The following is a 23,088-nucleotide window of genomic DNA, read 5'->3' on the forward strand; positions in this document are numbered from 1 at the left end:
TTAATCCATATTTTGCTGTTCCAGAATAAGGCAAGTGTTGCACTTTGAGACAGATCTTATATCATGCTCAGTAAGCATTTACATATTTACTATGTTATGCACAGTAAAAATAATCAATGGTTAATCACTTGGGTTGGCAAGGCAGTTTAAAGAATTGATCTTTGACAGCTTTTCACATTTTGAAAGTTTACCAGGCAATATCTTTGATGAGCAGACAACCTGTGTCTGGCAACCTTGTCGAAAAGAGGAAATAATTTTGATAAAATATGATCAAGGCATGAAAACTAAAACTATTTGATTTCGTTTTGCTGAATTTCAGGTTTATTTTTTCTCTGTTGTGAGATTTATTTATGCGGTGTATTTCCCATCTGTTCATTGATCTCAATCACGCGGTACTGCATTGGCGGTGGTGGAAAGTTTGCTTTGTTGTGCAAGTAGGCTATTTGTTGTGCGTGAAACATTAATTTTGTATCAGACGTTAATATGTTAAAAACGCTGCCGAGAGCGGCAAGCGGCGTTAATTGAGATTGCTTGCAGTGAGAGGGCTCTGCTGCCCTGTGTGCGTTGCTGTGCGAGCTGCTCGTGTTGAGAGCGGTCCAGCTTCTCTTACATTTGAGAGAGAGAGAGAGAGAGAAAAAATCCGCAGCAGGAGGTCGGAGGAGAAGTGCAGGATTTGCGGCAGGGTGCAGCGGGCAGCCCGTGTCCTCAGGTGAGCGGATGCAGCAGGTTGAGGCAGCGGGGGCTCGCGCTGATTCACCTGTGCGCGTGGCCGGGGTGGGGTGGTGCGGGTGCGGATTGGGGGGGGGGGGGGGTGCGGGGGACCGGCGGACCGGCACAGCGAGTCTCCCCGGGCAACAAAAGGAGCAAGTGTGCCCCGGGCAGCCGGCCCGGCGCCTTCCTCTCGGCCTCCCAAACCTCGAGCCAGTGGCGGTTGCGCGGGATGAACTGGTGCTGGAAATCTTGTGCGTGTTTTTTTTTGTGTGAAAGAAATCACGATTGCGACTGTTGTTAGGCAGCAGGCTTGAGAGGATTGAGGGGAAAGGTAGGCCTGAGGTGGGGTGGACGGGAGCTTTGTTCAGTGGCAGCGCCCACTGCGAGATCGTGGTTCTTTCCCAATCACTGTCTTGTGGCTGACTTTTTTTGAGCCAAGATTTTGTTTATATTTTATTTTAAAAAGACTCTTGTGACCTGCGTTTTCCGCTCTACTTTAAGTGTTGCCCTGATGCTGAAAGTCGGACTGCAGATTGTAACGTTGTTTGCACTCCAGCCATTTTCAAAAAGAGGGGATGAGTACTTCCTGTGGGGTGGGGGGGACAGAGTCACAAATTATTAACGGTATCTGCTATTCTTGAAGTACCAAATTGTTGCCCTCTTTTTGAAGATCAATGTTTTGTGTATTGCTGCAGTACGAAACAGATCGTTTCCACAACACTGGGCAGATGAGGTTTAAACGCTTTTTGTTGTCAACTGGATGCCTGACGTGTAAACCCATCACTTCGCTTGAAAGATTAGATCAAACTATCGAGTAATCTGCATAGGTGGTATCTTGATGTAGAATGCGAGTGCTGTGGCTCGGCAGAAATGCTTTAAATCGAGGCTAGGCACAGTTTGCCAAAATCCAAGGCTACGTGATTCCCAAATGCCCAATAGGATGGTGATGGAGTTTAATCCACTAAAAGCAAAGCTGGTTACCACTGTTTATTCGGCTACATGTTGGAGCAGTAGCTTGCAGGGTTATTTGGAACTGAATGAGTAGAATACTGCCAACCTCCCCACTCATGGTTTGTTCCTTCTATGGTTCAGTCAATGATCTAAGTTATCTGATAAAAACAAAAAACTACTGCAGATGCAGGATATCCAAAACAAAAACAGAATTACCTGGAAAAACTCAGCAGGTCTGGCAGCATCAGTGAAGAAAAGAGTTGACGTTTCGAGTCCTCAACTCTTTTCTTCTCCACCGATGCTGCCAGACCTGCTGAGTTTTTCCAGGTAATTCTGTTTTTGTTATCTAAGTTATCTGGTTAATTGTACATGGTGCCCCGGAGTACTGCAGTGTTGGCTTAAATCACATGGACTTGGGTGTCATCTTGACTCATTTAGTGGGATGCTTATCTTTGAGTCAGAAGGTTATAGGTTCATGAGCCAGTATGCAATTTTGCATATAATTTTATCAAACACTTAAGAGATGGAGTGATGTGTTGTTGGGTTATCTTTTGGCAGATGCATTAATTGGGGCCATGCCTGCTTTATCAGGATGACATACAAAAACCCCTGGTACTATTTGAAGAAGAGCAGTGACTTCTCATAGTGTTGTGGTCAACATTCCTCCTGTCAACACCACAAACCTATGATCAGTTAGTCCGTGTCAGATGTAGCTCAGTGAAAGCAATCTTGTCACTGAGTCGGAAAGATGTGGGTTCAAGCCCCACTTAAGAGACTTGAGCACACAATCCTGCATGACAATTCTGTGCAGCATGGAGGGAGTGCTGTGCTGTCAGATGAGATGTTTAAACCATGGTCCTGTCTGCTGTTGCTGGTGGTCCAACACTTAAGATACATGATCTATTCCATTGCCATTTGTGGGAGTTTGGTTTGTGCAAAGTGGCTCGTTTCCCATGTTATAATAGTGGCTATACTTTTTTAAAGTATTTAATTGGCTGTAAAGTACTTTGGGGCATTCTGAGTTGAAAGGTGCTATGTAAATGCAAGTCATTTTTCTTGTTCTTTCCCACTCCTGCGCAAACTTTCTTGAGTTACTCCATCTCTCCTGAAATTCAGCAATTCTCCCAAATTAAACATTTAGTACTTTGTTTGAATTGTATTTTCTTTTGAGCTCAGCAGTGACAGACACGTTGTAATAAAGTCTGATTATCAATATGAGTACTCACTAAGGCATAGTGGAAGAGAAGCCAAACTGATCTGCATAAAACTAAATTTGACAAAGGGTTAGCTATTGTCTGGGGCCAATCTTTAACACACATCAAATATGAAACATCTTTATGTTTGCATTGTTCAACGAAAGCCTTTTTAAAAAATTCATTCATGTGATGTGGGCGTTGCTGGCTAGGCCAGCATTTATTGCCTATTTCCAATTGCCCTTGAGAAAGTGGTGGTGAGCTGTCTTATTGAAGTGCAGCCCCGGTAGTGTAGGTACACCCACTGTGCTGTTAGGGAGGGAGTTCCAGGATTTTGACCCAGCGACAGTGAAGGAATGGTGATATATTTCCAAGTAGGGGTGGTGTGTGGCTTAGAGGAGAACTTCCAGGTGGAGGTGTTCCCATGCATCTGCTGTCCTTGTCGTAGATGGAAGGGTTTGGAAGATGCTGTCTAAGGAGCCTTGATGAGTCCCTGAAGTGCATCTTGTGGATAACGCATACTGATAGCAGTATGTGTTGGTGGTGGAGGCAGTGAGTGTTTGTGGATGGGGTGCCAATCAAACGGGCTGGATGGTGTCAAGCTTAATAAGTGTTGTTAGAGCTGCACTCATCCAGGCAAGTGGGGAGCATTGCATCACACTCCTGACTTGTGCCTTGTAGATGATGGACAGGCTTTGGGGAGTCAGGAGGTGAATCACATGCTGCAGGATTCTTAGCCGCTGACCTACTCTTTTGGCTACAGTATTCATATGGCTTGTCCAGTTCAGCTTCTGGTCAATAGTAACCCCCATGATGTTGATAGTGGGGGATTCAGCGATGGTAATGCTATTAAATGACATGGGGCGATGGTCGGATTCTCTCTTGTGGGAGATGGTCATTGCCTGGAACTTGTGTGGCATGAATGTCACTTGCCACTTGTCATCCAAGCCTGGATATTGTCCAGGTCTTGCTGCATCTGGACATGGACTGCTTCAGTATCTTGAGGAGTCATGAATGTTACTGAACGTTGTGCAATCATCAGCGAACATCCCCACTTCTGACCTTATGATGGAAGGAAGGTCATCGATGAAGCAGCTGAAGATGGTTAGGCCTAGGAAGCTACCCTGAGGAACTCCTGCAGTAATGCTCTGGAACTGAGGTGATTGACCTTGACAACCACAGTCACCTTCCTTTGTGGTAGGTATGCTCCACCCGGGGGAGAGTCCCCCACCAAATTCCCATTGACTTCAGTTTTGCTAGGGCTCCTTGATGCCTCAATTGGTAAAATGCAGCCTTGATGTCAAGGGCAGTCGCTGTCACCTCACCCCTGGAGTTCAGCTCTTTTGTCCATGTTTGAACCAAGGCGGTAATGAGGTCAGGATGCTTGGGCATCAGCGAGTATTTCTAAGCAAGTACTGCTTGATAGCACTGTTGATGACACCTTCCATTACTTTAATGATGACCTAGAGAAGACTGATGGGGCAGTAATTGGCTGGGTTAGATTTGTCCTGTTTTTTGTGTACAGGATATAACTGGGCAATTTCCCGTATAGCTGGGTAGATGCCAGTGTTGAAGCTGTACTCGACAAATTTGGCTAGGGCGCGATAAATTCTGGAGCACAAGTCTTCAGTAGTATTGCTGGAATATTGTCAGGGCCCTTGCAGTATCCAGTGCCTTCAGCCATTTCTTGACATCACGTGGAGTGAATTGAATTGGCTGAAGACTGGCGTCTGTGATGCTGGGGATCTCCGGAGGAGGCCGAGATGGACCATCCACTCGACACTTCTGGCTGAAGATTGTAGCAAATGCTTCAGCCTTATCTTTTGCACTGATGTGGATTATGGATGAGGATGTTTGTGGAGCCGCCTCCTCCAGTAAGTTGTTTAGTTGTTTACCACCATTCATGAGTGGATGTGACAGGACTGCAGAGCTTAGATCTGATCTGTTGGTTGTAGGATCGCTTAGCTCTGTCTATTGAATGCTGCTTACGCTATTTGGCACGCAAGTAGTCCTGAGTTGTAGCTTCACCATGTTGCCACCTCATTTTTAGATATGCCTGATGCTGCTCCTGGCATGCCCTCCTGCACTCTTCGTTGAACCAGGGTTGATCCCCTGTCTTGGTGGCAATTGTAGAGTAGGGGATATGCTAGGCCATGAGGTTACAGATCGTGGGCCAGCGCCTCATGGATGTTCAGTCTTGAGTTACTAGATCTGTTCGAAAGCACGATGATAGTGCCACACAACACGATGGATGGTATCCTCAATGTGAAGTTGTGACTTAATCTACACAAGGACTGTGTGGTGGCCACTTCTGCCGATGCTGTCATGGACAGATGCATCTGCGGCAAGCAAATTAGTGAGGATGAGGTCAAGTATGTTTTTCCCTCTTGTTGGTTCCCTCACCACCCGCCGCAGACCCAGTCTAGCAGCTATGCCCTTTAGGACTCGGCCAGATTGGTCAGCCGTGGTGCTACCGAGCCATTCTTGGTGTTGGATGTTGAAGTCTCCCACCCAGAGTACATTCTGCACCCTTACCACACTCAGTGCTTCCTCTAAGTGGTGTTCAACATGGAGGAGCACTGACTCATCAGCTGAGGGAGGGCGGTATGTGGTAATCAGCAGGAGGCTTCCTTGCCCATGTTTGACCTGATGCCATTAGATTGATGAGGTCCAGAGTCGATGTTGTGGACTCCCAGGGCAACTCTCTCTTGACTGTATACCACTATGCCACCACCTCTGGGCCTACCCAGGGATGGTGATGGTAGTATCTGGGACATTGTCTGTAAGGTATGATTCTATGAGTATGACTGTCAGGCTGTTGCTTGACTAGTCTGTGAGACAGCTCTCCCAATTTTGGCACAAGTCCCCAGATCTTAGTAAAGAGGATTTGCAGGGTAGACAGGGCTGATTTTGTCGTTGTCATTTCTGGTGCCTAAGTCGGTTTCATTCTTTCTCGACTTTGTAGTGGTTTTGATACAACTGAGTTGCTTGCTAGGCCATTTCAGAGTCAACCACATTGCTGACAGCTATAACGATCCTGTTGGGGACAGTTAACATTTCAACAGAAATCCAAAGACTCTGTAATTAACTGACAGAATGACAGCACAAGATTTCAAGTTTTTAAACTAAAACAAGCTTTATTGTATAGAAGAATTAAAGCAAGCACTAATGCAATAGTTTTTAATGGCTTAAGCTATGAACTCAGTTCTACTTTTTCCTTCCCTGCACCGCCCCCTTCCCTGCCACCAAATAATTTCCGGCTGCATTATAAGAATCCTGAAGATTCATTTCACTTTTTCTGGGACCAACCCAAAGATATGCCACGGCTCTCTGGAATTCACTTTAATGCTCCTCAATGTTCCAGCTATTCTCCGACGTAATATTTCATGGGGAACCTTCCATTAGTTTTTTTGTGAAGTCATCCTCCAACTTTTTTTTAATACTTCATGAATGTGAATGCCTCGGCTCCTTGTTCTGGCCTTCTCTCAGCCTTCTACGCTAACTCTGCTGACTGCTTTCTGCCACAAGGCTCTGTGAGGACCACTAGATTTCTTCCCCTAAGTGCAAGCTAGGCAAACCTTCCAGTTGCTCTACACCTCATGAAATCCAAACTGAACTTGAGCTCCACCAGCATTCCATGCGTTGAGCGATAAAGTTAGTATTTTATCTGCTTAAAGTGTAGGCCTGACTAGCAGTCATCTCCTGTTGGCTCTCTGAATCCAGTGACATGCAGTCTACACCAAAGCAAAGCTGCAACTCCCTACACTCTGAGCAAACATCCAGATAACTTAAACAAAAGAGTCTTCCATCCGCACAGCCCATTTTGATGACAACATGAGCATACTTTGGGATGTCCTCACACAGAAATGTAAATTAATTATTTTACCTTCAACACAACCCTTTGATTCTGTAATCCATATGAATTATTTATATTGCTGATGGAGTTTACGACCCTTTCTCCAGAATTTCTGTTCTGATCGAGGAATTCCTTTGTTGACCCACTACCCCCAACTTCTCTCCATCAGGAAACTACATACACAATTTAAATCTTTTACTGAAGTAAGTGGGGACTGTCTGGCTCTACCGCAAGCTGAGTGATAGGTCCTCCATTGTTTAAGTGTCCCCACTGTCAACTCCAACCTTATTGAATAAACACAGGCTACCTTTTTAAGTGAGGCTTGTTTGTGTGTTCTTTATTATTCTTTCATGGGATGTGGGCATTGCTGTCTAGGCCAGCATTTATTGCCCAAGCCTAATTGCCCTTGAGGAGGTGGTGGTGAGTTACTTTCTTGAACCGCTGCAGTCCATGTGGTGTAGGTACATCCACAGTACAGTTAGGGAGGGAGTTCTAGGATTTTGACCCTGTGACAGTGAAGGAACTCCAAGCCGCATTACATCCAAGTCATGATGTTATGTGGCTTGGAGGGGAACTTGCAGGTGGTGGTGTCCCATGCATCTGCTGCCCTTATCCTTCTTGGTAGTAGAGGTTGCAGGTTTGCAAAGTGCTGTTAAAGGAGCTTTAGTACGTTGCTGCAGTGCATTATGTAGATGTGCTGCCAGCTGTGTGTCGGTGTTGGAGGGGGTGAATATTGAAGGTGGTGGATGGGGTGTCAATCAAGTGGGCTGCTTTGTCCCAGATGATGTTGAGCTTCTTGAGTGCTGTTAGAGCTGCACTCATCCAGCCAAGTGGAAAGTATTCCATCACATTCCTGACTTGTCCCACGCAGATGGTCAACAGCCTTTAGGCAGTCAGGAGGTGAGTTACTTGTCGTAGAATTCTTAGCCTCTGACCTGCTCTTGTAGTTGCAGTATTTATATGACTGGTCCAGTTCAGTTTCTGGTCAATGGTAACCCTTAGCATGCTCATAAGTGAGGGATTTAGCGATAGTAATGTCATTGAAAGTCAAGGGGAGATGGCTGGATTTTGTCTTGTTGGAAATGGTCATTGCCTGGCACTTGCGTGACATGAATGTTACTTTCACTTATCAACGTAAACCCAAATGTTGTCCAGGTCTTGCTGCATATGGGCAGGGACTGCTTCAGTATCTGAAGAGTCGTGAATGGTGCTGAACATCATGGAATCATCAGCGAATATCCCCACTTTGGACCTTGTGATGGAGGAAAGGTAATTGATGAAGCAACTGAAGATATTAGGGCCTCAGACACTACCCTGAGTAACTCCTGCAGTGATATCCTGGGGCTGATTACCTCCAACAACCACAACCATCTTCTTTTGTGCTAGGTATGACTCCAACCAGTGGAGAGTTTTCCCCAGTTCCTATCGATTCTAGTTTTGCTCGGGCTCCTTGATGCCGTACTTGGTCAAATGCTGCCTTGATGCCAAGGGCAGTCACTCTCACCTCATCTCTTGTTTGAACCAATACTGTAATGAGGTCAGGAACTGAGTGGCCTTGGCAGAGTTGCATTTACCTCTGAGTTTTGTTTACTAGTTTCTCAACCTGATGCCCCTGTTGATCTGCAGTTAAAACTTTAATTCCTAAAACTAAAATTTATATTCTAATTATATAAATTATGTACTAGATATTCGCAATACAGGATAGAAAACCTGAGATGCTTCTTGACCAGATACAAACACCATAATTCTGCTCATTCTAAATGCAAACTTTTCTTTATTTTAAATATGCTTTTAGTCATGGATTTCAGGTATTTTAACCAGTGTTCTATAGATTGAATTCTGTGATTTCTTGACTGTATCCCTGAAAACCATGTTTTGCTTTTAGGATTAATCGTAACATGAGTTATTCTTTAACTAATCGTTTTAGCCCCATAATGTTATTGCACCAAAAAACAAGAGTTGACATGCCGCAAGTAGTCTAGCACCTGTAATGAGAGAATTTTTCAGGTATTGCATAAGTTCTGGATGTGTTGAACACTTGATAACTTCTTAGGTAACTTCTTTCATTCTATATTTAGTCAATATGCTTACACAGATTTTTTTTTCTAAAGAGGATAATATGTGGAACTATTGCATTTAAGATATGAACACACTTAAGAAAGCTAACATACAAAAACTAAGTTTTCATCTGTTATTGTGCAGGGACAAAATATTAGCTGCTCACCTTTGAAAATGGTTTGGATTTGTTTCAGTTAATGCACCAAGTCACTTGAGGATTTCTCTGGTGAATTCCTAATTCCCAAGGTCATTGATTTCAGTCTACCATTGTCAGCAAATAGTTGTTACCATGGCAACAATCCTCTGATGCAGAGCAAGACTACACAAATATCAAGGTAGGGATAGCAGACATGTTTTATTGTAACAAAAATTGAAAGCAGAATTGCTGTCTTAACTGAATTTAGATTCACACTAGTAGATAGATAAATCAAAAAGCTGTTGGTAGCCATCTTTTATTGTATTGGAACTTAGCCAGCTTTTTGTTAAATATTGATTTTACTGTTTGGAATTTTTTCTTTTAAGTGAATAGTTCTTCAGCTGGTGCATTTGGACTTGGGAAAAGGATCATTGTAAACAAAATTAATATTGAGTGTGGAAAAACTAATAATTAAAGCAGTGTTCTCCAGTAGAAATTGCTGCCTAGCCTCAGGCATGGCTGGTGATACTGTTTTAGCCATATTCACTAATTTTAGTAGAAAATGCCTTGTGTGCAGTACATTTAAGTATACCATGTATATATTTACTGAACAAACATCTGTCAGTATTTAGAGTGAAATTTTGCATTGCAGTCTTTCTCTTTGACCAATGTTTGAAATTCTGCCATGAGTGTGTTAGACACAACACACCTTAGTGCAGCTTTAAGATCTGTCCAGCAGTTGCGAGTGGTACTTTTGAGTTCATCAGTGATTGCTTAGAATGTTGACTGTGAATGCCCAATGACTGTGTCTATTTCTTTCGTTCTTACTAAGCAAAAATGCAACCAGCCACATCTGACTTTCCAGTTTGTCACATGTGGCTCATGGTTCATGTAATGGGCAGTTCTGACATAAAGGGCACCCTTGAGATACAGTACTATTGTGGATACTTATGTGGGTGTCATAAAGCAGTTGTATTTTCATGCAAATAAGGCATGTGGTTATAATTGCAGGATACTAGATCAAGTTTCTATCAGAAAATAAATAACATAATAAGGCTACTTGACTTATCAACGTAATATCCTTCCATAGAGTTTGTATACTTACCGTGGATTGTGTCTTGTAATCACAAATTAAGAGTTCAAAAACTTTCTGTAATTTCAGAAGCACAGGAATCATCTATCTACTGTCTTAGTCTATCTGATAGTCAGTGTCTTCAATCATTTTTTTAACCTAGGTGATTATCTAGCTCTGTTTAAAAGAAAAATATAAATTGACATATGAAAGTTCATATCTATGTAAGGGAGAAGTGGAGAGAGGATTGATTTGTTTTAATTGCTGATTTTTTTTGAATCTTGTTTATCTTCTATTTTGTTGATCATTTGAAACATTAATTATTTAACCAAGTTGCATTATCAATATTTAATTATTTTTAAAACCTTGAATTTTTAACTTCAAAATGCTGCTCTATAAATCTCTCCTCGTAAATTTAGGCACATAGTTCTGCAATCGTGGTTGTCAGTCTTCTCTGAACCCCTTATATACGTACTCTTTTGCAGCAGAAATGGTAACAACATTAAATTCTAAATGCCTCGCTAATTAATTTTCTACCTGGTGAAAAAAAGCCTGGTATTAATTGTAACTTATTTCATCATACTTTAATCATCATTAAATAATAAAATAGCCGTGTTATGAGCGCCACTGATTACCTTAGGTTGGTTGTTAGAGTAGCTATTAGCACACTTAGGATTGTTCAGCAAGTGCTGCTCAATCGCAGAATTACATCTAATAATAGATGTTTTGTTTTGGGTTTTGTAAGCCCCTGTAATTGCTGTAGTTTGATTTGTCTCCTTTCTGCATCTCCTACATAATAGTATGCAAATAACAGAATTGTGCAATGGCTCCAGGACAGATTCCATCCCTGTCAAAACAGGTGTCAAACACAGGGGTGTGTTGTTTAACCTACACTATTCTTAATCTTTCTTGCAACAATGCTGCAACTTACTACTGACAGACTTCCTTGGCTGCGATAACTTATTGCACTGCTGAACCTCAACTGGTTGAAGGCCAAACCAAGACAACAACCACTTCTGTAAAAGCATGACAGTATGCTGATGACGCACAAGTTAGTGCTTACTCTGAAGAAGAGCTACAACAAATAGTTGATGTATTTACCAAAGCCTGTGACAGCCTGGTTTGCCCTGAAAACCAGGAAGACCAGAGTCCTCTACCAACCTACATCAAATCCAATACTTTCAATTGAGATTCATGGTGAAGTGTTGGAAAATGTCACTCACTTCCCATATTTTGGAAGCTATCCGTCTCAAAAAGCTGACATTGGATTTGGTGGTGTACCTCTTCATCAATGTGCTTTCTCAGTCTATAGTGAAAAACATGCTGAAGTTTTTGAGACCCAACGCTAAACTCCCAAATCCGTGGGACAGTGGATCTGCCAATGCAAAACATGACTATACAAAGACATCTGGAGCTGCATGAAGAGGGGGACCTGGAACACCATCCTCCCTTGGAGGAGGACAGGGAGGAGAAGGAAGTTGAGGATGGAGGAGGTGCTCCAGAGGAGCCCAGTACCCAGGCACTGCTGGAAGACTGCTGAGGCCATCTTGGGCCTCGTGACAATTGCAAGGCTGGCATAGCCATAAGGGTGATGCTCATTCAGCAGCGTTTCACTTGAGCAGCTTCCAGCCCTTGAAAGATGAGTAAGTCATCTGTATTATCAGAGAAATTATCCAGCAAACACACACATCTGAATAATCCCATCGCCACCCACGTAGATTGAAAATGGGGTTTCCACAGCCAAGAGCCTCCCCCAACACTGATTATGGCTCCGCTGGAAACCCAGCACCCCATGCCCAGCCTTTAACTCCATGTCCTTTTGACATCAAGCAATGATAGCACAAAAGTCCGCTCATTGATTATAACAATAATATAATAAAGCAAAAGTAAATGATCACACAAACCAAGAAAACATCACCGAAGTGACCCATAAAGTGGCACCTTGATTTTCTGTCCACTTCTATTTGGAACTCTCCCTGTTTTCTGAGGATAAAGTAGAGACCACTTGCTCCCTTAACTCTGCTCGTGACTGAGGTGCATGTGGCCCTTGGGGGGGCTCCTGTGTCATTGTAGGGGCAGCTTCTGTCACAGGGCCTTGTGCACTAATGGGTCCTGAGTTGGAGAGGCCGAGGAAGAGGGGGATGACACTGGTGACCCATGGGTGGCAGCCCCACTCATCAGTCTCTTTGACTGCCTCAGCCCTTTCATAGCAGCCAAGTATGCTGGACAAGGCCACTGGTTGGATTCATGCAACAGAGATTGTCACTCTCTGTGCATGTCAGCGTGCTACTCCTGCATCCATTCTGAGTGGATATGGCTCTGCAAGTGGGTGGCCATTCTCTCAATGGAGGAGCTCAAGCATTCAGACCCCTGACCCATGATGGCTTGCGTGTGCTGCTCCATTGTCTGCCCATGGCTTCACAATGCCTTGGGTATCTCCAACCTTCAGTTCACCTGCCTCCAATGTTCCAGAAAATCTCTCCCCCTTGTTTGTGGCACCCGAGTCACAGCATGTCTGCCCAACAGAGTATGCCTGTGACTGTCCTTTGTCCTCCAAGGGGACTGCCTATTGCTGACTCTGCCCCACCTTCCCCTCCTCCCGCTCACTCATGATTTGTGGCTCACCTGGTCAGATTGAGGCCCAACTGAGAGGAGAGCTAGTGAAAAGTGTGGATGAATGATGTGAAGGTGTTGGCTTAGGATCATCTCTCCCCATCGAGGCTGGTAATAACTGGGCTACAACACCTCCTCCTCTGCAATTGGCCCTGTGGGAAACACAAGGTGGTGGTCATGAAAACTTGGGCCACTCAGCAGGTGCCTTAGCACACTCAACTCAGATGACAGTGCTTGTACAGCCACAGTGCACATTAGGTAGGAATGATTTCCATACCTGTAGATTGAGCTATCAAATGACCCTGCTCTGGACGAACTCCTGTCTCACTATTGCAAATGGCTTGTCATGATGGCACCCTAGTGATCTCCAATTCTGTTTCCTCCTTGGGGCTTAGCGTGTGGAACTGCTGCACACCGTCACCAGTCTCTCATCTGTCTGGGATTATGCACTCTTCTCCTGCAGGATGCAGAGAGACAGATTTACGCTGCCCTTCCACACCCATTCCAGGATGACATTCACGAGATGTTGCGTTCCTCAGTGATGTCTCCTCTGCTCAATGGTGCACCATGTGTGAGGGTTGCTGCTGTCTTTGATGCAGCTGCCCAATTTTTCTGAATGTTAAGGAGAACTATGGGCACTCAATCTGCTCAGCTCCTATGCACAGTTAGAGACCCGTCACCTGGTTGTCACTTGCCACTCACCTTTCCAGACCTTTGCTGATCATCGAAGTGCTTTCTGCACTGCACCCATATCCTCCTGATGACTCTACGGTCACCTCCACCCTTTTCCCTTGGTCTTGTTCGGGGGGTTTCTTCTCTGGACAAGGGGACCAGTGCACCTCTCCCCTCGAAGACTATATTTATTAAAGGTTTCAGGGAGGCACCCAAAAAGTCCACGGCACCTGCGCATGCCAACACTGGTCCTCTGAACTCTCTGCTGCTGTATACTTTAAGACAATTGAAAGTCCAGTCATGGCTGCTGTTTGTCTTTTGAAATTGCCCTATGTAATTTGGTTCCGCCTCCAAGTCACTGGAAGCTCAGGGACATGCTTGTGGACTGAATGGCAGTGTTCTGCAAAGCAGTCACTCAACTTGTATTTGATCTCCCCAGTATAAAAGAGACCATATTGTGAGCAGTGAATACAGTAGTCTAGATTGAAAGAAGTACAGATGAATCACTTTCATCTGCAAGGAGTGTTTGGGAGCTGGGACGGTGAGGAGACAGGATGCAAAAGGGCAGGTGTTACATCTTCTGCGTTTGCATGGAAAGGTGCCGTGGGAAGGGAATGGGGTGTTGGGGTTGACTGAGGGGTTCAGGGTAGCACAGAAGGAATGGTCCCTTCAGAATGCTGAGAGGAGAGGGGAAGATGTGTTTGGTGGTGGTATCACGCCGGAGGTGACCGAAGTAGCGGAAATGATCCGTTGAATACAGTGGCTGGTGGGATGGAAGGTGAGGAACAAAGTATTGTGGTTCTAGGAGGGAGGGAAGCAATGAGTTGGAAATGTGCAGACATGGTTGAGGGCCCTGTCAACCACGGTGAGGGGAGGTTGCATGCGGAATCCTCGGTTGAGGAAAAATGCAAGTATCTTCGAAGTGCTGTTGTGGAAGGTTGCATCATCAGAATAGATGCAACGTAGAAGGATGAATTGGGAGAATGGGATGGAATCCTTAGGGCGTGAGGAACTGTAGTTGAGGTAGCCGTGGGAATCAGTGGGTTTATCATGAATATTAATAGCCTGTTGTCAGAAATTTAATTGGAGAAGTCGAAGAAGGGAAGAGTTGGATATGGATCATGTGAAACTGAGAGAAGATTGGAAATAGAAAATAGAGTTGAAGATGTTTTCCAGTTCAGGGCGAGAATAGGACACTAATACAGTCATCAATGTATCGGAAAAAGAATTAAGGGAGGGGGCCCAAGTAGGACTGCAATAAGAAATGTTCAACACGTGCTACAAAAAGGCAGGCATAAAAAGGCAGGTTCCCATAGAAACACCTTTTATTTGGAGGAAGTGAGATGAGTTAAAGGAGAAATTGTTCAATGTGAAAACAAGGTCAGTCAGCCAGAGGAGGGTTGGGATCGGTGAAAACTGGTTGGGCCTCCGTTCAAGGAAGAAGTGGAAAGCCCTTAGACCATCCTGGTGGGGGATGGAGGAGTAGAGAGATTGGATGTCCATGGTAAAGAGGTGACAGTTAGGGCCGGGAAATTGGAAACTTTTTTTAGAGTGACATCAGGAGGACGTCAGAAGAGTCATGACTAGGTAGGGAGAGACTGGACAGGGAGAGAAAAAAATAGAGTCAAGGTAGGAAGAAATCAGATCAATGGTTCTTGGGAAGGAGGTAGTAGCAAGCTGTACGGAGTTGGAACTATGAGGTGAGAAGCCATGGTGGGAAGATCATTGGAAGAGATGAGGTCACTGACTGACTGTTCCAGAAACAGTGGCTTGATGTTCAGTGGGGGTCCAGGGGGAAGATAGGAGGAAACGTCAGAGAGTTGGTATTAAGCTTCTGCAATGTCGAGATCAGTTTGCCAGACAACAAAAGCACTATCCCTTGTCAGCAGTTTTGATAACCATGTCAGGTTAGACCTGAGAGAATGGTATGCAGCAAGTTCAGAGGAAAACAAGTTAGAGTGATTGAGGGGAGTAGAGAAATTGAGACCACCAATGGCACACCGACAGCTCTCAATGAAAAGATCAATAGTGGATAAGAGGCCGGAGGGAGGGGCCCAAAACACTGAAAGGTTGTTTCTCATGGATCATGAATCAAAATCAGGGGCACAGTCTTGATAAGGGTTCGATTATTTAAGACCAAGATGAGGAGAAATTTTTTCACTCAGAGGATTGTGAATCTTTAGAATTCTCAGCCCCAGAGGGTTGTGGATGTTCCATCATTGAGTATATTCAAGGCTCACGTAGATTTTTGGTGTGTCAGGGTATCTGAGGATGTGGGGAGCGAGTGGAAAAGTGGAGTTGAGGCAGAAGATCAGACATGATTATATTCAATGGTGGAGCAGGCTTCAGGAGCTGTACAAGCTCATTTTCCTATTTCTTTTGTTCTCGTGGTAAAGTCAGCTATGAGGCAGCAGGCAAATTTATTCAATTTTTCTGTTCCTGTAAAGTTCCTTTGTACATTCGAAAGACACAGAAATTTGTGTGAGATGGCAGTGTACTTTGAAGTATGAAGGGCAAAAAATGTTTGCTTGACATTCTGTTTTTATCATGTTATAAATGGATTACAGAAATCTATTGAGTTATAGACGTAATTTTCTGGAAAGGTTCCTGCGGACTGGAAGTATGAAATGTAACCCCACTATTTAAGAAGAGGAAGAGGGTGAATGGAGAACTACAGAACTGTTGGTTTGATGTCGGCAGTAGGGAAAATGTTAGAATCTATTATAAAGCATATGATAATTGTACATTTAGAAAAGAAAGTAAAATTGGGCACAGTCAACGTGGATTTATAAAAGGGAAATCATGTTTGACAAACTTGGAGTTTTTTGAGGATATTACTGTAGCATTAATAAAGAAGAACCAGTGATGTATTTGGATTTTCAGAAGGCTTTTGATAAGGTCCCACACAGGAGGTTAGTAAATATAATTAGAGCACATGAGATTGGGAGAAATATACTCGTATGGATTGAGAATTAGCTAACAGACAGAAAGCGGAGAGTAGGAATAAATGGATCATTCTCAGGGTGGCAGGCTGTTACTGGTGGTGTACCACAAGGATCAGTGCTAGGTCCACCGCTGTTCAAAATCTATACAAATGATTTGGATGTGGGGACCAGTTAAAATATTTCAAAATTTGCTGATAACACCAAACTGGGTGGGAAGTTATGTTGTGGGGAGGTTTTAAGAGGACTTGGACAGGCTAAGTGAATGGGCTAGAACATGGCAGATGGAATATAGTGTGAATAAGTGTGAAGTTATCCACTTTGGTAGAAAAAAACAGAAAGGTAGAGTATTTCTTAAATGGTGAGAGGTTGGGAAGTACAGTTGTCCAAAGGGATCTGGGTCGTCTTGTTCATGAGTCATTAAAAGGTTATCATGTGGGTGCAGCAAGCAATTAGGAAGACAGATGATATGTTGGCCTTCATTGCGAGGGGATTTGAGTACAGGAGTAAAGATGTCTTGCTGCAGTTACATAGAACCTTGGTGAGATCTCACCTGGAGTATTGTGTACGGTTTTGATCCCCTTATTTAAGGAGAGATATACTTGCCATAGAGGGAGTGCAAAGGAGTTTCACCAGTTTAATCCTTGGGATGGCAGGATTGTCTTATGAGGAGAGATTGAGGAGACTGGGTCTGTATTTCCTAGGGTTTTGAAGAATGATGAGTGACCTCATTGCAACTACAAAATTCTCACAGGGTGTTACAGGGTGGATGTAGATAGGATGTTTCCCATGGCTGTTGAGTCTGAAACCAGGGGACGTAATCTGAAGACAAAGGGTAGGCCATTTAAGACTGAAATAAGAAGGAATTTCTTCACTCTTTGGAATTCTCTGCTCCGGGGGCTGTGAAAACTCAATTATTGAGCATGTTCAAGACAGAAATTGATAGATTTCTGGAGATTAATGACTTCCAGGGATATGGCAATATTGTGGGAAAGTGGCAATGCGGTAGATGATTAGGCATGATTTAATTAAATGGTGGAGCAGGTCCAATGGGCTGAACGGCCTACTCCTGTTCCCATGTTCTTATGTTCCAGTTGCAGATAATGTTAAATTAATAGTGCTGCTTAAGATGAAAATGATGCACACCTTCAGTGCCTTGATTAGCCAGGTGCTAAGCTTCAAACTCCACATCTGATCCATCACTATGAACTCAATAAGAATTCTTGACTCTGTTACTGTTTTCCATTTCTCTCCCACCACCACCGCTGAAACTGTTATTCCATACGAATACGGGCTTGACTTCTCTAAAGCCCTCCTCACTGGTATGCTGTGCCCTACCATATATGACTTCCAGCTCACCAAAGATTTTACTGCTGCTATCCAACCTTATACTTCCCAATCACCTATTATCCCTCTGCTTGCCAATTTTCTCTGACTTCTCATCGTCCAATGCATTGATTTCAGAGTCATCACCTTTACTTTAACATTTGTTTCAATATTTGTTTATAACTTTACCCCTTCCCCAGTTTGCACTCCCTCCGACGTACTATTTTGCCATTGGTGACAGCTTTACTATTGTTTTCATTTTTAGGATATGGAGTTGTGATGAAATTTGAGAGACCAATGGGCCATGTATTTGCGAACAGAAGTCCTTCAAGTAAGTTGTAACACTTCTTTCAATGCTACACATTTCAATAATATTATGTACAAAATATTCCACAAGAGATCAACAATCTAGTTAGATAACATTTTTTAAATAGTTGTTGGTAGTACAGAACTTGAGTTTTGCTGAAAAAAGAGACGTGCTATTCAAAGCTTTTCATCTTGCATTCATCAGGATAGCTCACAAGAAGTTACCAACAGTAAAGGGGAACAACGATTTATACTGCATGAGAAGAGAGTGCTGATTGCTTGGCAAATGGACTCTGGTGGAGGTGTTGCCATGGAGAATGTAGCCTGGAACAGAGCCTTGCCCTTTGTAGACAGACGGAACATGTTCACACACACTGCCTTTTTTCAACTAAATAAACGCTTTAGGAACAGTCATCCCCTGGTTCATTCCCCAGCGCAATGCCTTGACCAATCGGAGTTGACCTGCCATGTTTGAATTTGAACAAAGTTGGGCAATTACCTGTTTCATGCTGCATTCTCCATGGCAACACCTTCACCAGTTAGCGTCCATTTGCCAACCAATCAGCATTCTCTTCTCATGCAGTATAAATTGTTTTTCCACTTTAATGTTGGTAATTTCTTGCTATTTGTCCTGATGAGTACAAGATGAAAAGCTGTGATAGCATGTCTTTTTTTCAGCAATTTGTAAATATTTAAATTTCCTGTCTGCATTTTGCTTACTTTTGTTTGTACTTGCCTAAGTTGAACTTAAGTGTGTACTTTTCCCTGTCTCAAAAACCTGTGGAAGTATTATTAATGCAAATAAGTAAGCCTTGCCAGTAAGACACCTGTAATGATTTAGTGCCCCATGTGACTATTATTTCAAGAAGGTGGAAACAATTGTTTCACAGCGGGGTCTTGGATTTTATCCAAAATGTGTTGGCTTGTTTAACTTTGACCTGCTTTCTGTTGGGGGAACAGTGAGACAAAGTGGTCCATCATCACCCATGATATTCAATGTCTTCTTGCAGTGTTAATAAATTTAATGGAAGTCATCACTTTACATTTTGAAAAACAAGCTAACTGTGGTACAGTATTATTTCTTTGCACAGCTCAAGAGGAAGTCTTGAATGTAATGATAGGAAGATGCAAGGGAATTTGGCCCAGTTGCCCATGCATTTCTGTATCTATAGGTTGTGGTGGATTTTGGCTTGCATGGTATTCATTGGCATTGTACTGAGAAGGAGAAAAGGCCACTCATCTTTATTATCAGCTTACAAATAAAATCAGTGCTATGAAAGGGGTTTTATTGTGATGATGTGCTGTGATTGCAGGATGTGGGAGCTTCTGGATACTGGTGTGACCCAGGGCAAACACATCTGCGGTAAGTGTTTGCAGCTGTAGGAACTTTGGCTCTGAGTTACTGACTGGAGGCCAAGCTGCGGACACTGTGGCATATCAGGGATGGAGAAAAGTTACCTGGACACTTTATTCCAGGAAACGGTGTCACCCCTTAGGATAGAGTCTTCTGATTTGGTCAGGGACAGGAAGGTGTGACTGCAAGTGAGGCAGGTAAGGGGATCCAGAGGGCAGGAGTGCAGGAGCCTCGGCCCTTGCAATTGTCCAACAGGTTTGAGGTTTTTTCAGTTTGTTTGGACGAGAGTGGGGGCCGCAGGGTGGATGAGCTAACTGGCCATGGCACCATTATACATTGCATTTACTTCCTTCCTTAAATAAGGAGACCAAAACTGCACACACTATTCGAGATGCAGTCTCACCAATGCCCTGTATAACTGAAGCATATATCCTTTATGTTCAATTCCTCCTGTAATAAAGGATAGCATTCCATTAGCCTTCTTAATTACTTGCTGTACCTGCATACTAACTTTATGTGACTCATGTACTAGATCACCGAGATTCCTCTGCGCCTCAGAATTGTGCAGCCATTCTCCATTTAAGTAATACCCTGCTTTTTTGTTCTTCCTGCCAAAGCGAACAGCTTCACATTTTCCGACATTAAATTCCATTTGCCAGATCTTTATCCACTCACTCAACCTATCTATATCTATCTGCAACCTCCTCAGCCCTCTTCACAACATATTTTCCTACCTATCTTTGTGTTATCTGCAAATTTAGCTACCATGTCTTCACTCCCTCATCTAAGTCATTGATGTAAATTGTAAAAAGTTAAGGCCCCAGCACAGACCCTGTGGGACTCCGCTCGTCACATATTGCCAATCAGAAAAAGACCCATTTGTGCATACTCTCTGCTTTCTGCCAGCCAGCCAATCTTCTATCCATGCTAATATGTTACCCCCCTAAACCATGTGCTTTAATTTTCTGTAATAATCTTTGATGTGGCACCTTATCAAATGCCTTCTGGAAATCCAAGTACAGTACTTCTACGGGTTCCCTTTTATCCACTGAGCATGTTACTCCTTCAAAAAAACTCCAATAAATTGGTTAAACATGATTTTCCTTCCTCAAAACCATGCTGACTCTTCCCTATTGCCTTGAGCTCTTCTAAGTGCCCAGTTATAACCTCCTTAATTATCGATTCTAATAACTTCCCCATGACAGACGTCAAGCTAACTGGCCTATAGTTTCCTGTTTTCTGCCTCCCTCCCTTCTTGAATAGAGGAGTTATATTTGCTCCTTTCCAATCTGAAGAAACCTTTCCAGAATCTAGCGAATTTTGGAAAATTAACGCCAGCACATCAACTATCTCATTAGCCACCTCTTTTAAGACCGTAAGATGTAGTCCATCGGGACCCAGAGACTTGCCAGCCTGCAGCTCCATCAAATTGCTCAGTATCGTTCCCCTAGTGATTTCAAATGCACCAAGTTCCTTTCTCCTGTTCACCTCCTGATTTGCAGCTATTACTGGAATGTTTTTTTGTCTCCTCTATAGTGAATACAGAAGCAAAATATTTGTTCATTTCTTCCACCATTTCCTTAATATCTATTAACTCCCCATTGTCACTCTCTGGAGGACCAACCACTCACTTTACTTTTTTCCTTCTTAAATACCTGTAGAAACTCTTGCTATCCATTTTTACATTTCTAGCTAGTTTCCTCTCATAGTCTAATTTCTTTCTCCTGATTAACCTTTTAGTCATTCTCTGCCGTTCTTTATATTCTGTCCAATCATCTGACCTGTCACTCATCTTTGCGGCGTTGTATGCTTTTTTCTTAACTTTGGTACTTTAGCTAACATCTTTAGTTAACCATGGATGGTGGGTCCCCCCCTTAGAATTTTTCTTTATTGTAGGAATGTACTTATTCTGAATACTCTGAAATATCCCCTTAAATATCTGCAACTGCTTCTCCATTGATGCATCCTCTAGCCTTGTTTCCCAGTTCACTTCAGCTAGCTCAACTTTCATCCCCACATAGTTGCCCTTATTTAAGTTTAAGATACTAGTCTTAGACCTGCTCTTCTCCCTTTCAAACTGGATGTAAAATGCAATCATATTACTGCTACCTGGGGGTGCCTTTGCTCTGAGGTCATTAATCCTGTTACATTACACAATGCCAAGTCTAATACAACCTGCTCTCTGGTTGGTTCCAGAACATGCTGCTCTAAGAAACTGTCTCAAAAACATTCTAAGAGCTCCTCATCCAGGCTACTACTGCCAATCTGATTTTTCCAGTTTATGTGTAGATTAAAATCACCCATAATTATTGCCGTCCCTTTATCACAAAGACACCATATTTTCTCTTGAATACTTTGTCCTACACTGTGGCTACTATTAGGGGGCTTGTAGAGCACTCCCACTAACGACTTTTTTCTTCCTACTATTCTTTATCTCCACCCAAACTGATTCTACATCCTGATCTCCTGAGGTCATCTCTACCTTTTGCACCAATGCCCTCTTTGATTAACAGTGCCACCCCTCCACCTTTACCTAGCTTCCTACTCTTCTTGAATGTCATGTACCCTTCAATATTAAGGACCCAATCTTTGTCATCCTCCAGCCATATCTCCTTAATTGCTATCAGATTATATTTATTTACTTCAATGTGGGCCATTATTTCATTTACTTTGTTATGAATGCTATGTGCATTCAGATAGAGAGCCTTCAGTTTTGTCTTTTTGTTACGTTTGTAACATCTAGTCTTGACTGTTGATTTATTCTTAGGTTTTTTTCTCTCTGTCCCTTCCTGCCATTCTCTGACTCTCATTTCTCATATTACTATTTTGCTCTCCTGTCTTGACTGTACACCTTGAATTGCTACCTCTACCCAAACTTGATCCCTCACCCTTCTTGTTTAGTTTAAAGCCCTCTCTACAGCCTCCGCATACCTTGACATATCCAAAAAGGGCTGCATTCCAAGATGAGTCTTGCATAATTTATTTTATTTTACTAAAATGGTTGGGTTTGTTTTTTTTTTTACAAATTAGTAATGATAAAGTTGCTAGATTAAAGTTTGTTGCACTCCAATCTGTCGAAGCTCATCTAAGGTTTACATTGTAGATCTAATTGGTAGATTTAACTTTTTCAGATGGTGCTGACACAGTGAATGTTTATTTTGCAGAACTATAGACACTTCTGACCTTTCTAATTCTGAAACAATGGAAGCCACAAGTATGTTGCCCATACTGAAGAAAAGGCTAGCCTTTCTCTCAGGTACAGTATTGTGTATTTTGCTTGAGGGTTACACATATTGGGTAGAGTTTCAAGAAAGATTGCTTTATGTTCCCAGTATGGGTTTACTAACCTACACATTGATCATTTTAATTGATATTCAACATTACTTCCCGGTTGCCACTGTATACTATTTTGACTTTGTATTTTGAATCATATTAATAATGGGTATATAACAGACTAGAATTAAAAAGAAATTGTGAAAATGTGCATTCTAGAGAGTTAATAAGGGAATTAATAATGGGGATAAAAGGGAATGACGGGAGCATTGAACAGATATTTTGTGCCTGTCTTCACTGTAGAAGGCACAGACAATATCCCAAGAATACTTGTAAACCTTGTGAACTCCAGAGGTGAGGTGAGAGTGACTGCCCTTGACATCAAGGCAGCATTTGACCGAGTGTGGTATTGAGGAGCCCTTGCAAAACTGGAGTCAATGGTAATCAGGAGGAAACTCTCTGCTGGTTGGAGTCATACCTAGCACAAAGGAAGATGGTTGTGGTTATTGGAGGTCAATCATCTCAGCTCTATGATATCACTGCAGGAGCCCCTTAATGTAGTGTCCTCAGCCCAACCATCTTCAGCTGTTTCATCAATGACCTTCCTTCCATCATAAGGTCAGAA

General features: G+C 42.9%; 1 protein-coding gene across 6 annotated transcripts in view; it reads left to right on the forward strand.

Annotated features, from left to right (window-relative positions):
- Nucleotides 1-405: 405 nt before the first annotated feature.
- sestd1 (SEC14 and spectrin domains 1) overlaps nucleotides 406-23,088 on the forward strand; it is a 153,315-nt gene continuing 130,632 nt past the window's right edge. The window contains exons 1-4 of one of the 6 annotated variants that reach the window (XM_078551951.1): nucleotides 462-709; nucleotides 8,964-9,104; nucleotides 17,796-17,861; nucleotides 22,355-22,446. In XM_078551951.1, coding sequence (XP_078408077.1) covers nucleotides 22,392-22,446 — 55 coding nt within the window. In that variant the 5' untranslated portion in view covers nucleotides 462-709; nucleotides 8,964-9,104; nucleotides 17,796-17,861; nucleotides 22,355-22,391. Of the gene's footprint in view, nucleotides 710-867; nucleotides 1,043-7,864; nucleotides 7,981-8,963; nucleotides 9,105-17,795; nucleotides 17,862-22,354; nucleotides 22,447-23,088 lie in introns of those variants that run through there. The other 5 variants (XM_078551952.1, XM_078551953.1, XM_078551950.1 and 2 more) reach the window with 5 other exon arrangements.

Source organism: Cetorhinus maximus, chromosome 11, assembly GCF_964194155.1.
Source record: "Cetorhinus maximus chromosome 11, sCetMax3.hap1.1, whole genome shotgun sequence".
Classification (NCBI taxonomy): Eukaryota; Metazoa; Chordata; class Chondrichthyes; order Lamniformes; family Cetorhinidae; genus Cetorhinus; species Cetorhinus maximus.